The 14462-nt window shown below is 49.5% G+C and overlaps 1 protein-coding gene across 1 annotated transcript; it reads left to right on the forward strand.

Moving 5' to 3' along the window:
* Window positions 1-10399: 10399 nt before the first annotated feature.
* LOC136454733 (uncharacterized) lies at window positions 10400-12169 on the forward strand. Its single transcript, XM_066455047.1, has 3 exons — window positions 10400-10791; window positions 10954-11686; window positions 11870-12169. Exons 1-3 carry the CDS (start codon window positions 10400-10402, stop codon window positions 12167-12169), a joined length of 1425 nt encoding a protein of 474 aa, XP_066311144.1.
* Window positions 12170-14462: the final 2293 nt, after the last annotated feature.

Below are 14462 nucleotides of genomic sequence, written 5' to 3' on the forward strand. Positions count from 1 at the left end.
AGGAGAGATGGCAATTCAAATTGATTTTAGCCAGCTGGGAATTTATTCCTAGCTAAAGCATGTTAACACAAGACCAGCAAAATTGGAATCACAATTTTATCACATTCCTAGCTCAAGTTACACATTTTACAAAATTGTAAACATTCAAAAAGCACTAATCTAGCTATATTTTATTCACCAATAAAAATACTAGAAATTGTACATCTTATATTTTTATAAAATACTACACTTCATAAGGAACACAACAACATTTGGTTCACCAAAAATGGACATCTACAACTCAACTTATGATTTTTCAAATTTAGTACAAAAATCTATAAAAGAAATAACAGAAACCCTAAATAGCAGTCGCTAACAGAGGGGACCCACAGGTCAGCGGGGTCCATCGATCAGTGACCCAGAGACAGAGCATGGTGGTCAGCCAACGTTATCTCACCAATGGCAAGCACTCTGGTGAAACCGACCACACCGTCGTGACCTACTCGTAAAACCGCATCGACTGACATAGGTAGTGGAGGCATGGATGCACAAGAGCTACCTCGTCGCTAGCCATGGTGGCACGGTGGCGCTGCGCTATGGTACGTCGACCATTACAGGCCATGGAGAGGCTAGGCAAGGAATGCACAAGCACTATGGTGATGATGTGACCCTATTGTGACTACCTAGGCCAGGCGAGATGCTCCGACGAGATCTGCCAGCGTGCATGGTGGTGCGGCAGTGAGAGCACGACGGCGCTGCGTGTCATGTTCTGCGTTGGCGAGGCATCCATTCACTGTGAGGTCATGCCACTAGCTAGTCTACACCCTGACCAAGCTCTAACACTAGGAATCAAAAGCAATACGCACGTGAGCAAAGCAGCGGCGAGCTCGCCATGGAAGCGGTGAGCTCGCCATGGAGGCGGCCATGTTAGCCGAGCTCTTTAGAGATTTCACCCTCACCGTACCTAGTCTGGTGCTGCAAACGTGTCAAGCAGGTAGAGGGGCACACGATGAAGCTAGCTGCGAGATGGAGGTGGTAATGGCATGGTGGAGCGGGCACTAGGCAACAACGGAGTGGTGCGGGTGCTCGGTGGTGCTCAGCTCTCTACGACGGGAGCGAGAGAGGGTAGTGGAGAGGGAGAGAGTGAGCACGTGAGTGTGAAATGAGGCGCGTGGCTTTGCAGATAACATGCACCAGCACGCTATGGCGAGGGCCCGATGCCAGTTAGTGGCGGCCACATGGTGGCCTGTCTCTACCCATGGTTAGCAATGACATGGAGCGACGCAGCGTTCATCAGCGCTCGATGGTGAGCCTAACAGCGAATTTTCAAGCCATCTAATCTCCTAAACCAAAATGAATTTGTGCACACTGCTAAAACATAAATTGTAGAGCTATATACCAGCTACAAAGTTGCTTAAGAAACCATCTTCAAATTTGCAACAGTTATGGAGTTAGATCATCACAAAGTCGGCTACGTTGGCACTGTTTGTTCAAATGACTTAGCAAAATATCCAAAGTGCTAAAAACAATGAAATGTTGATTCTTGTGAGCTAAATTCAAGCATGTTAGGAGCTGAACTAGCCTATGACCCAAAATTAAAAGATGTTTCTCTAATAAAATACTACAACTTTGCTTTAGTGTACACATCCATGCAAAGGATCTATGACATAGTTCAACCTAGGTCAAACATCCCACTTTCAAATGATGACTTACACTAGAACTATGACTTAGAGACCAAACGAGCCCTAGTCATGAATACCAAAGTTGTTCATAGTGACATTCTAAACATGTTTAAGTTATTCCTAAGGTCACACAAGCATTTCATACATTGGTTACATATAATACTTCCCAGGCCAACAAGCATATCATCACTTAGGAGCTTAATTAGATAAAGTGATCTACATGAACATTGTTCCATTAGTCATTCTAAGTGTAGCTAAGGTGCTTTAGTGACCAACATCAACCACTTACACTTATTCACACATGATCATAAGCATACACATCTAGAAACATAAAATAACAAGGCATGTTTCACATGTTAAACCTCATATATGAATGCTTGATGATTATGCTCATGCAATGCAAGTGAAATTATGCAAGCCTAACACCTAGGGTGTTACAGAGGGGCACACCCTCAAAGTACAGCACCCTATGTACTTCATTAGCGAGGTCCTATCTGACTCTAAGACCCGCTATCCCCAAATCCAGAAGCTCATGTACGCCGTCCTCATCACCAAGAGGAAGCTACGCCACTACTTTGAGTCACATCTAGTTAGAGTCATGACGTCCTTCCCCCTCGATGAGGTCATCCAAAACTAGGATGTCACGGGAAGAATCGCTCAGTGGGCACTCGAGTTGATGGATTAGGGCATTGCATATGCCTCCCAGACAGCCATCAAATCCTAGGTATTGGCGGATTTCATGGTAGAGTGGACCAAGGTCCAAATGCCACTAGTGGTCATCGACCAAGAGTACTGGACGATGTACTTCGACGGATCACTGATGAAGAAGGGCACCGGCGAGGGGCTAGTCTTCATGTCACCCCATAGGATACGCATGAGGTACATGGTTCGCCTCCATTTTCCCTCCTCCAACAATGTGGCCAAATATGAAGTGCTCATCAATGGCCTATGCATCACCATCAAGTTCGGCATCCGATGCCTCGATGTCTAGGGGGACTCTCAGCTAGTCGTCGACCAAGTAATGAAGGAATCAAGCTACCACGACACCAAGATGGCTACATACTGCCTAGAAGTCTGCCAGCTTGAGGAAGTTCAATAGCCTCGAGCGCAACCACATCCCGAGGCACCTCAATGAGGTGGCCGATGCGCTGGCAAAGGCGGCATCCAACTGAGAGCCGGTGCCAACGGGTGTCTTTGCTAGCGACCAACACAAGCCCTTGGTTCACTATGAGGGGTCAGAACAAGCCAGTGATGGTCCACCCATTCTAGGCTTAGGGGCTGACCAACCATTGGCTCCATCCGGCCCTAAAGTCATGGAGCCTAAAGAGGACCCAGTGACAGAGCCCAACCCTCTGGTCAACTAGAGGGCACCCTACCTTGACTACCTCCTCCATGATACCTTGTCGATGGACAAGATAGAGGCCCAACGGCTCACACATCATGCCAAGTTCTTTGTTCTTGTGGGGAGCGAAATCTACAAGCGAAGTCACACCGAAATCCTATAGCGCTACATCCCTGTCAAACGGGGGAAGCGTTTACTAAATGATATCCATGGTGGGGTCTATGGTCACCATGCCACACCTAGAACGATGGTTAGAAACATGTTCCAATAGGGCTTCTGCTGGCCTACCGTGGTAGTCGACGCTGAGCAAATTGTATGCACCTACAAAGGGTGCTAGTACTACGCTCGGTAGACTCACCTACCGGCCCAAGCGCTCCAAACGATCCCCATCACCTGGTCATTCATGGTCTAGGGGCTCGATCTAGTTGGACCTCTCAAAAAAGCACCTAGGGGCTACACCCACTTGCTTGTCACCATAGACAAGTTTACCAAGTGGATAGAAGCTTGGCCGATGTTCACGATCAAATCCAAGCAGGCCATACTGTTCTTCCTCAACATCGTCCATCGCTTTGGAGTCCCGAATTCCATCATCATGGACAATGACACATAGTTCACTAGGAAGAAGTTCCTTCGATTTTGTGATGAATATCACATCCACATCGACTAGGCCTCTGTAGCGCACCCCCGAACAAACGGGCAGGTAGAACACGCAAACAGCATGGTCCTATAGGGCCTCAAGCCTAGGATCTTCAACTGGTTGAACAAGTTTGGCGCAAGATGGGTCACCGAGCTTCTTGCGGTGCTCTAGAGTCTGAGGACAACCCCTAGTCGGGCCACCAGCTACACACTATTCTTCATGGTCTATGATTCCAAGGCCATCCTCCTAACCGACCTTGGCTATGGAGCACCAAGGGTCAGGGCGTACGATGAACAAGGAGCTGAGGCATCCCTCAAGGGTGCTACAGACCAGCTAGATGAAGCATGCGATGTTGCCCTCCTCCACTTAGCCAAGTACCAGCAGGCATTACGATGATACCATAGCCATCGAGTGCGGGGTCAAGCCTTCAACATTGGAGACCTAGTTCTCTGCCTCGTCTAGAGCAACAAGGACCGTCACAAGCTCTCCCCATCGTAGGAGGGACCATACGTCATTGTGGAGGTGCTCCAACTAGGCGCCTACAAGCTGAAGACCATCGACAGTGAGGTCTTCGCCAATGCTTAGAACATCGAGTAGCTACGTCGCTTTTACCCTTAATAAACACACACTTTCTCTTATCAGTTTTATTATTGTACCATTTGCTATTTTTGTGCCATGTCATCTGTTTTGCGGATTCCTCGGTCATGTATAGCCGTTGGATCCTCGGTAGGAACGGAAGGTACCGTAGGATTTTCATGGGGATCATAAGTTGCCTTTCTGGCCATCATCAGAGTCTACCTCCAGGTACCTAGAGGATTTACACTTTGGACAGAACTTTGCATGCTCGTGTTCTTTCCTAAATAGGAGGCACCCTTTCGGACAAGCATGTATCTGTTTATACGACATCTTAAGTGCTCGAAGGAGTTTCTGTGACTCGTACATGCTCTTCGGCAGAATGTGTCCCTTCGAAAGCAAGGTGCCAATCACAGCCAACATCTTATTGAAGCCAGGTTGACTTAAGTTTAACTCGGACTTCAACCCCATTAAGCGTCCAATGGCATCCAGTTGAGACATCGTTGACCGATCATGAAGGGGTTTCTATGTCGAGTCCATCATATCATAGAACGCCTGTACGGCTGCTTCCATCTCATCCTTCTCACGTCCCTCATCGAACTGTCCTTGGAGAAAGTCATCTAACATGTCTGCTACCCCAGCATCAGCACCAAAAGCCTCCACCCGTGGTCTCACCACCTCCTCTCTCATACGATGGGCTTCACCATGGTGGACCCACCAGGTGTAGTTTGGCGTAAATCCATTCTTCACAAGATGTTTATCCATTTCCACCTTGTTTACCCTTCTCCTGTTTCCACATTTGCTGCAGGGACACAAAACTAGGCAATGTCCTTTAGCAGCGTTGCCAAATGCACTATTCAAGAAAGCATTGGTCTTGTTCATCCATTCCGTGGTGTAATCACTCTGACTTCTCTAGCCCATGTACATCCACTGACGGCCATCCATCCTCTAACATATGTATCGGCGAGTAATGTAACCATCAATTGCATCTACATGGTGTTCCTACTGTCTAATAGGTGAGGATAGGTTCTAATCCCACCTGCAGATGCGTAGATGAGGTTAGTTTCCATGCTCTACTCCTATCTGAGACAGAATTTCGGCAGCACCTCCCAGCTGTTCTCTAGATACACGTTCTGCCAAAGAAGAGTGTGTATCCGGAGAACAACAGGGAGGTGATGCCAAAACTCTGTCTCGGACTAGAGCAGAACATGGAAACTAACCCATCTACGCATCCGCGGGCTGTCCAAAAAGCGTGGACAATCCGAAATAGATACGGTCATAGATATGCAAAGATCTGCATACCTCCAACCGTATCTCTTTCGAACGGGAGACGCCTAACTGGGTTACACGATCTACGACAATGATACGAAAAGAGGGGTTATACCTAGGGTGGCGACGGAGTTAGGCTAGCAGGGCCGTGGTGGGTCGGTGCAGTGGCGAGAACTCCGACTCAACTCTGACGGGCTCTTCTCTACAAAAATGGAACAAAATACTGTCATTTACAAAAAAATTCAGCAGAACCTCCCCTGCACGGTGAGGTTTCCAAAACCTGCAAAAAACAATGGCACGATGGCCGACAAGCACATATGGCTCAACAGAAGCCATGTAGTTTGGATATCAATCCATGCAGAAGAATATATCCAAGTAGTACCACTACTTGTACTACTACTTTCACTATTGCTACTACTACTACCATTGGTTCTTCTACTACTACCACTATTGCTACAACTACTACCATTAGTTGTACTACTACTACTACCACTACTTCTACTACTACTACCACTAATTCTACTACTAATACTACCACTAGTTGTAGTAATACTACCACTAGTACAACTAATACTACTACAACTACCACTACCTCAACAATAATAAGTGAGAAGGCATACCTAACGGGCGATGGGGTAGGGGCGGGCGGCGTCGGGATCAGGCGGAGTCGGGGACGGGGTCGAGCACGGATGGCGTCGGGGTGGGTGGTCCACGGGGCACGGTCGGGGGCAGTGCAAGGCCACAAAAAAAGGCGCGGCCGGGGCGCAGGCCGGCCGGGGTCAGGGCGGCGCGGCCGGGGGAAGGGCCAGCCGGGGGCACGGCGCGGCCTGGCGTGCGGGCAGGGGCGGCGCGGCTGGGGGAAGGGCCGACCGGGGCACGGCGCGGCCGGCCAGGGCGTGAAGCAGCGGGAGGCGCAGCCATGGGAAGGCCGTCCGAGGGCACGCGCGCGGAGCGACCGGGCGCGTGCGCAGCGAGGGCAAGGCGGCGCGGGCGACCGGGCGCGGGCGCACGCAGGCGGCAGGGCGCGCGGGCCGGGAGCACGCTGGTCTCGCGCTGGCCGGTGCGTGGAGGGGGCGCTTGCGCTCTTCTGGCGCCGCGGGCTCGCTGGCGCGGAGCGCGGTTGGTTCGTACTGGCGCGCTGGCGCGGAGGCGGGGCGGGCAGGCGTGGGAGCGGGGTGGCCGGCTGTTGACTTGCCCGGCCTTGGGTCAAAAACCGCTAAGTCCGCGGCTTTGCCGAGTGCAGGATCAGGGAGGCACTCGGCAAAGATTTATTTTTTTTGTTTTTAATTTCTTTGCCGAGTGCCCCAGATCTGGCACTCGGCAAAGATTTAAATTTTTTTTAAAAAATTCTTTGCCGAGCGTCTCAGATCTGGCGCTCGGCAAAGAAATTTTTTTTTATTTTTAAAATACTTTGCCGAGTGCCCCCTGGACGGCACTCGGCAAAGATTTAATTTTTTTTATTATTTCTTTGCCGAGTGCTCCTATGAATGCACTCGGCAAAGAGCAAATTTTAAAAAAAAATTTAAAACATTCTTTGTCGAGTGCCTGATGGCTGGCACTCGGCAAAGACACCCTTTGCCAAGTGCCATGCCCCGGCACTCGGCAAAGTTTTTTTGGTTTTTTTGTTTTTGGCCTCCAATTTTTTTGTGCAGCCTTTTTAAAGCACCAGGAACTCCTAGTTACAATTTGGAGATTTTTGTGGCTTTTTGTTATATTTAGTTACTTTATTTCGTTTACTTGAATTTTTTTTGAAATTAGAAATTTGAACTGCACGTGGTACGAATAATGGAGTTTAATGATTCGAAAATTGATAGTCATGTTAGTGAGTGTTGTGAGAGGCCGTATCCAGGAACGGACCCGAAATTTCGGACATCTTGTTCACGAAACATGTCCGCGAAATTACGTGTGAAGTGTTTATAAATTCTATAAAAAGCAAACGAAGTCCGAAAATCATGAAACTTGTTGAGATGTCGTGATATCATATGTGGGGGCTATGATAAAAATTTCAGAAGATTTCGTGCACGTTGTCACGTACAATGCTTACAAACCAGGACATCTCCATATGTGTGTGATATCAGATACACATATGGAGATGTCCTGGTTTGTAAGCATCGTACGTGACAACGTCCATGAAATCTTTTGAAATTTTTATCATAGCCTCCACATATGATATCACGACATCTCAACAAGTTTCATGATTTTCGGACTTCGTTTGCTTTTTATAGAATTTATAAACACTTCACACGCAATTTCGCGGACATGTTTCGTGAACAAGATGTCCGAAATTTCAGATCCGTTCCTGGATACGGCCTCTCACAACACTCACTAACATGACTATCAATTTTCGAATCATTAAACTCCATTATTCGTACCACGTGCAGTTCAAATTTCTAATTTTCGGAAAAATTCAAGTAAACGAAATAAAGTAACTAAATATAACAAAAAGCCACAAAAAATCCCCAAATTGTAACTAGGAGTTCCTGGTGCTTTAAAAAGGCTGCACAAAAAAATTGGAGGCCAAAAACAAAAAAAACAAAAAAACTTTGCTGAGTGCCGGGGCATGGCACTCGGCAAAGAATGTTTTAATTTTTTTTTTAAATTTCCTCTTTGCCGAGTGCATCCAAAGGAGCACTCGGCAAAGAAATAATAAAAAAAAATTAAATATTTGCCGAGTGCCGTCCAGGGGGCACTCGGCAAAGTATTTTAAAAATAAAAAAAATTTCTTTGCCGAGCGTCAGATCTGAGACGCTCGGCAAAGAATTTTTTAAAAAAATTAAATCTTTGCCGAGTGCCAGATCTGGGGCACTCGGCAAAGAAATTAAAAACAAAAAAAAACAAATCTTTGCCGAGTGCCTAACCACAGGCGCTCGGCAAAGAAGGCCGTGACAGGACGCCGTTTCACGGGCAGCCTATGCCGAATGTAGAAATTTTGCCGAGTCTGGCACTCGGCAAAGAAGTCCTTTGCCGAGTGCCCGTGTTTGCCGAGTTGCCGGCACTCGGCAAATAAATCTTTGCCGAGTGCAATTCTTTACCGAGTGCCCGATTTTTGACACTCGGCGAAGAATTTTGCACTCGACAAAGTCTCTGTTTTCAATAGTGAACATGGCACACGTGTCCTCTTGCTCCCCCAGAGCAGAGCGAAGCCTTGTCGGGAACAGCTCGTACATTGCAGCCCGCTTCGCCGAGGACAGCGGCTCCTAGTGCTTTGGGCTCTCGTAGGTTCGACTTCGCCGCCAGCCTTGTGCTTCTCCGTGGGACGATCGTGTCATCCCGCTGCTTGGACACCCGTGTTTTCTTGGGCGTGGCCAGCAACGCACCCGTGATCGGCAGACGCATGCCGTCCACGAACTCTTGCAATGTCGACGGCCTGGTCACTTGGACCGTTTCGACCTCTGGCGGCCCATGCACGCTCTCTGCCGGGGCCGGGCTCGCAGCTTAGATGCCTAGATGGTAGGCTGAAAATAAAGCCCAGGCAGCAGCGTCATCTTCCACCACCACCGGCTCGACTTGGGTCTCGACTGTCCCGACGTCGCTGACACCTGGGCGATCAGCCAACAGCTGCGGCTGGAAAGCAGCATCCCACAATGCATGGCACTATCGTCCAACACTGCCCGCGTAAAAGGCGACAAGAGGAATTACCCGAATCGTCCAAGGACCGTCGAAGGCAGGCAGTCTCGCCGTGCTCGTTGGCAACCATGTCAGGCCGGTGAACTGGCGCGAGCCTCCCCAGTCCTGCGCTTGTTCCCAGTCCTGAAAGGGCAAGAGACAGGGAATCCTGCGCTGGTTCCCAGTCCTGCAAGGGCAAGAAGAGACAGGGATCCGAGCTCATCGACCTCGCTCGCTTTCTCCTTTTCTTCAGGAACGGACAAGACAAGGCAGTCTTAGCCTGAAGCAGCATCGGGTCCTCCCTCAGTGGTTCAGGGTCACCCAGGATGCTGACGACGGTGAACTCGCACTCTTGTACCGTAGCGACCCGCTGGCCTGCTTTCCCCGGCGCTCCCGTCGGTGAACTGGCGCGAGCCTCTACCACGGCCTTCTGGGGCAGAGCGCGGACAGCCTTTGGCCGTGCAGACAACGGTCGCCGGCCAGCACCCAGCAGTTTGAACTGGGGCAACGCACCGTGCCAATCAACACCGTTGATGCCACCTTCTGGAAAGTGGGCCATTTTGCTGGCTATTTCATCACATCATATTGTTGTTCCCAAAAATGTCATATAAGCAATACTACTATGTTTATGATGAAAGGAGTACAACAATACGACACCTTGCATTGCAAATAGCCGGTGTGTGCGTTTCCCCGGCCCGGCCCGTTAAACAAAACTGAACACAGGCCAAGTAGCGCGGCACAGAACATGGGCAAGAGCTCACGCGTGTAAATACAATTACCAGTGCTACTTAATACAAGTAAATGCGCATGAGCACGAACACCGGAGCAATGAATGTTGGGATGATGATCGAGAGCGTTTCCCCGGCCCGCCGCCGCCGTGAGAATGAATGAGCGAGCGAGTTCATCTCATCATGGATGGGCTCGGGAAGCCGCGCGCGTGCCCACCACTATCGCTACGCCTGCATGCGCGCATGCAATACAAGCAAATGCGAGCAGTTAATGGCCGGCTCGATCGGTTTTCGCAGCCAAAATCCACCAAAGATCTCCATCTCCTCGCAATTACTGCGCCACTTCTCCCTTTCCCATCATCTCCGATCCTCACCCTGATCGATCGCACACGTTCACATCCATCGTCACTGCCTCTGCTGCCTCTCTCTATGCATCTATCTATCTGGTCATCATCCCAGAGTATATAACAAGTGTTCTACTATATAGTTCCGGCCATTGCCGCGCTACCTGGTCATCCTTCCCTCCTGCACATCGATAGCTAGCTCTTCGTCCGTTGCTGCTTGCCACATGTCAACAATGGCGATGGCGCCATGCGACGGCGACGCCGACTGGTGCCACGTGCTGGGGGACTTCAACTTCAACCTGCTGTTGTGTTCGTCGTCGTCCTCGCAGCACGCCATGGCCAGCAGCAGGTCAGTTTATTGGAGCGCCTCTGTATCTCGTGCACGCGCATCTGATTTAATTTTGACAGTCCAGCAGGCCAGGTTTGCTTCGCCTGACGGCTCTCGATCGACCTTCATCTCCTCGCTCCTTCCTGATGTCAGGGCGGGTGATTGTCTGCCGATCGCCGCCGCTGCTCCTCCCGGACCTGGTGGTCACCTGCAGAGATGCAAAAGCGAAGTCCTCGAAGCCCCTTCGGGTGGCGCGTTTGCTGCGGCCGACTGCTTCTCGTCGGCTCTGATGAACCTGCAGAGGTCAGTTTTTTCGTTGTTCCAACAATCAGCCATAATAAGGCCGGTCACATATATTGGACATGTGCATGAATCTAGCTTGTTCAGTCGTTGTTTCGCGCCATGCCGATTGCCGAGCTCGTTCTTGAGTACTGATCGATGACAAGTACTCGCGGCACGTTGCAGGGAGGACCACAGTTTCTACATGCCCGTGTACTCTGCGGCGTCTGCGCCACTGCCAGCAGTCGTCGGTGATCCGTACTGCTCCGACCAACTCCCACCCCTACCTGCCGACGGCACACTAACCAGCCTTGACGAGGCGCTCCTGCTGGCGCCGCTCGGCGACATTGATCTTGAGGCCTTCGACAATAGTACCGAAGAGCAGAAGCCTCCACTCGATAAAATGGTTATGATCCCGCCGGCGGTTCATCATCATCCCGCCGCCGCCGGGACGCGAACCCCACCAATCCACGGTACGACCGTTGGCCAAAATGCAGGTGTCGTCGTATATGCTCATCAGAAGAAGGCCATGGCCATCGACGACGACTACTGTTTCCGACGAGGAGGAGCCAGCGGTGTCGAGACGGCCGTCGTCGGGCATCATGACGAGCGTCGTCAAGCAGGCTCTGCCGTGGCGCTGGTCCCGCTGCCGCCGCCGCAGCCTCTTCCGCCGCCGTCACTGCCACGGCCGCGTCCAAGGAGGAGCGGCGGCGACCGGTCAGCTCCGGCGGGGAAGACGAGGCTGGACCACATCGGCTTCGACGAGCTGCGCAAGTACTTCTACATGCCCATCACCAGGGCGGCGAGGGAGATGAACGTCGGGCTCACCGTGCTCAAGAAGCGCTGCCGCGAGCTCGGCGTGGCGCGGTGGCCTCACCGGAAGATGAAGAGCCTCAAGTCCCTCATGGCCAACGTCCAGGTGACGATCAGAGCACACCTTTTTCCCCCCTGGTGCACGATCAAATCATGCATGCATAGTGCATGCAGAAAACGCACGATCGATGATTCCGCATTACCCTGCCAATAATCACCATTAATTCATCGCATCCATCAAGCCACGTCGTCCTGAATGCAAGCTGCATGCGTGGATGCGTGCGTGCAGGAAATGGGGAACGGCATGTCCCCGGTGGCCGTGCAGCAGGAGCTCGCAGCGCTGGAGACGTACAGCGCGCTCATGGAGGAGAACCCCTGGATCGAGCTCACGGACCGGACCAAGAAGCTGCGGCAGGCGTGCTTCAAGGAGAGCTACAAGCGGAGGAGGGCGGCCGCAGTCAGCGTCATGGAGATGGATCACATCTACAGCTTTGGCCAGCAGCATGGTCATCACCACCAGCTGCCTCCGCCGACTAGCAGTGCTGATGACCGCCATGGCCAGCAGAGCTGCCGTTTCTTTGGCTACTGAAAGATCGATAAGCGACGTACGTACGTATACAAAGGACGAAGAAGAACTCTTGACATGGGGATATGCACTATGATGACTAGGGGATTGGTGATAGATATTGTTAACTGTTCATGAGTGCGACAGTCATGTTTTCATTTCTGTTTGCATGGGTAAAGTGGGACGAATATATACGTTGTCTTATCGAGAACAAGAAGCATCTATCAGCTGTGGCCTGTGGCTTGTCTATGTATATATATATAGTAACCTTTTTAAGTACTAAATGATGCATGATTCATCTGATCTTCTATCAAAAAAATGGTTCGATTGATTTCTACACATACACATTGGTTGAATGATATTTTTTCCTTTCTCAAAATAGTTGATTTTCCCTAATTTTTATTCTCAGTCTCGATCATTTAGTTGTCCAGTTTCCAGCTTGAACAATTGATGAGCACTCGGGCAGGTAACATCTAACCTCGTTTTCCCTTGAAATTAATTAAACGAACTTGTGTAGTGTCGTCGTAATCGTAACAGACTATTGTAACTAATATTATTGCATCGGTTCACTGAATCACGAGCATCCAGCGTGCACCCTGAACACAAATTACTGTTCAAAACATTTTTGAAGCCATTGTACAGATCGTGCAGTGAACTTGATTGCTCAAAATTTTGTTTACTACTAGCTAGATGCTGTCATGAGCCACATTCAAGTCAGTGGCCACATTTTATTTCTTCTTTCTTGAATTCTTTTACTATCGTACAAATCATAGCCAGAGCAGTACACATACTTATAGGCATAAAAGAACCACTGTACCTCCATTCCCTTTTATAAGACACACACTTTATATAAACATTCAAACGACTTTAAGATCTTTTAGTCTTCTACAAATAATTTGGCTAATAACTTTTATCTATTATCATACTAACTTGATACAATGAGATTTGTAAGCAACTGTGCTACCAAATAGTCATAAGTTTATAAGCATGAACAATGTAATATAAAGTGGACTTTGAGGCATTGGGGCTCCCATCACTCGACCTTTGAGAGCTTCATGCTCCTTTTACCGAGGAGGAAATTTAGGGGATCATTCGCGATATGGCAGCAGATAAGGCCCCTGGGCCTGATGGATTCACTAGTTGCTTTTACAAGGCCGATCGCTTGGTATGTAATCAAACATGATGTGAGGAATGCGTTTGCAGCCTTGTCAAATTTGGATACCTGCAGTTTCTATCTAGTGAATGCCGTCCTATCTAAATCCTTGGAGCCGAAGGGGATAGGTGACTACCGTCCTATCAATCTCATCCACACCTTTGAGAAATTGGTCTCAAAAGCCCTTGCTAATAGGGTCGCACCTCGGTTTAGTGCGATGATTTTGCCCAACCAGAGCGCTATTATGAAAGGTCATCAAATACACGACAACTTCCGTTATGTCCATGGCATGGCAAAGGCATGGCCAAGGCATTGCATGCGAGGAAGTAACCTTGCATTCTCTAAGATTAACATCGCCAAAGATTTTGATTCGGTGTCTTGGCCTTTCTTGCTTGAGGTCTTAGAGCATCTTGGGTTCTCTAGAGTTTCGACTAATTGGATTTTGGTGCTCCTCTCCTCTGCAAGCACCAAGGTCATGGTTAGTGGCATCTAGGGGAACAGGATCTGTCATGCCCGAGGACTTCACCAGGGAGACCCTATACCCGATGCTCTTCCTCATGGTCATGGAATGCCTCCACCTCCTTATCCAGCAAGCAGATGAAAGGGCCCTACTTCAACCATTGGATCTCTGGTCCATCACTCATAGGGCCTCGCTTTATATATGTGGATGATGTTGTTGTGTTCTTGTCACCGATCGCCTCGGACATTGTGACGTTCCAGTCCATCCTTTCATGCTTTGAGAGGGCAAGTTGAGTTTCAACAAACCTTGCCAAGTGTAGTGTTACACCAATCCATTGTGGTCCAGATGAGATGGAGACCATTCAGAGTCTTTTATGTTGCCCCATGAGTAACTTCCCATGCATGTACCTAGGCACTCCTCTGTCGATCACGCATTTGCCTAAATCATCTGTTCAACCATCAGTAGACAGGGTTGCAGACGGGTTGCCACCTTCGAAAGCTAGGCTCCTAAACAGGTTGGGTCATCTCATCCTCACCAAGTCGACGTTCACCGCCATACTGATCCATATCTCCATTTTGGTCGAGCTACAAGCTTGGGCTATACGTGCCATCGATAAGATTCGTAAAGCATTCCTTTGGGGTAGAATAGAGGTAGTGAATTGTGGGCACTATTTTGTGGCACGAACAAAGGCTTACAGACCTATG

This window comes from Miscanthus floridulus, chromosome 5 (genome assembly GCF_019320115.1).
Source record: "Miscanthus floridulus cultivar M001 chromosome 5, ASM1932011v1, whole genome shotgun sequence".
Classification (NCBI taxonomy): domain Eukaryota; kingdom Viridiplantae; phylum Streptophyta; class Magnoliopsida; order Poales; family Poaceae; genus Miscanthus; species Miscanthus floridulus.

Bases quoted from the DNA above. Each gene is read 5' to 3' on its own strand.
- LOC136454733 (XM_066455047.1), top strand. From the start codon at position 10,400: ATGGCGCCATGCGACGGCGACGCCGACTGGTGCCACGTGCTGGGGGAC. The intron at 10,792-10,953 runs GTCAGTTTTTTC...GGCACGTTGCAG, and splicing joins GCTCTGATGAACCTGCAGAG to GGAGGACCACAGTTTCTACA. The intron at 11,687-11,869 runs GTGACGATCAGA...GCGTGCGTGCAG, and splicing joins CCCTCATGGCCAACGTCCAG to GAAATGGGGAACGGCATGTC.